The 207-nt window shown below is 44.9% G+C and overlaps 1 protein-coding gene across 1 annotated transcript in view; it reads right to left on the reverse strand.

The window, feature by feature from the left end:
- The window catches only part of LOC119593679 (carbohydrate sulfotransferase 11-like), a 7,331-nt gene extending 7,130 nt beyond the window's left edge, over positions 1 to 201 (reverse strand). The window contains exon 1 of the mRNA XM_037942636.1: positions 127 to 201. Coding sequence (XP_037798564.1) covers positions 127 to 168 — 42 coding nt within the window. The 5' untranslated portion in view covers positions 169 to 201. The remainder of the gene's footprint in view (positions 1 to 126) is intronic.
- Between the last annotated feature and the right edge of the window lie 6 nt (positions 202 to 207).

The raw sequence follows: 207 nt of genomic DNA on the forward strand, positions 1-207 counted from the left end.
CATAGACTTACTAATCGGGATGCTTCTTAAAGCCCAAACTATGAAACTACAGTCGTGCTCTCATAGTGATGCAGAAAATGAGTGGAAGCTCATCAGCGCAAAACGTATAAGAACCGCAACACTAACCGCTAAAAAATTGGCTTCCTTCTTGGGTTCGTAATGTTTCATGGGGCGGCCGTAGTTGAACTTGCTGCGGTAACAGGACAC

This window comes from Penaeus monodon, chromosome 32 (assembly GCF_015228065.2).
Source record: "Penaeus monodon isolate SGIC_2016 chromosome 32, NSTDA_Pmon_1, whole genome shotgun sequence".
Classification (NCBI taxonomy): domain Eukaryota; kingdom Metazoa; phylum Arthropoda; class Malacostraca; order Decapoda; family Penaeidae; genus Penaeus; species Penaeus monodon.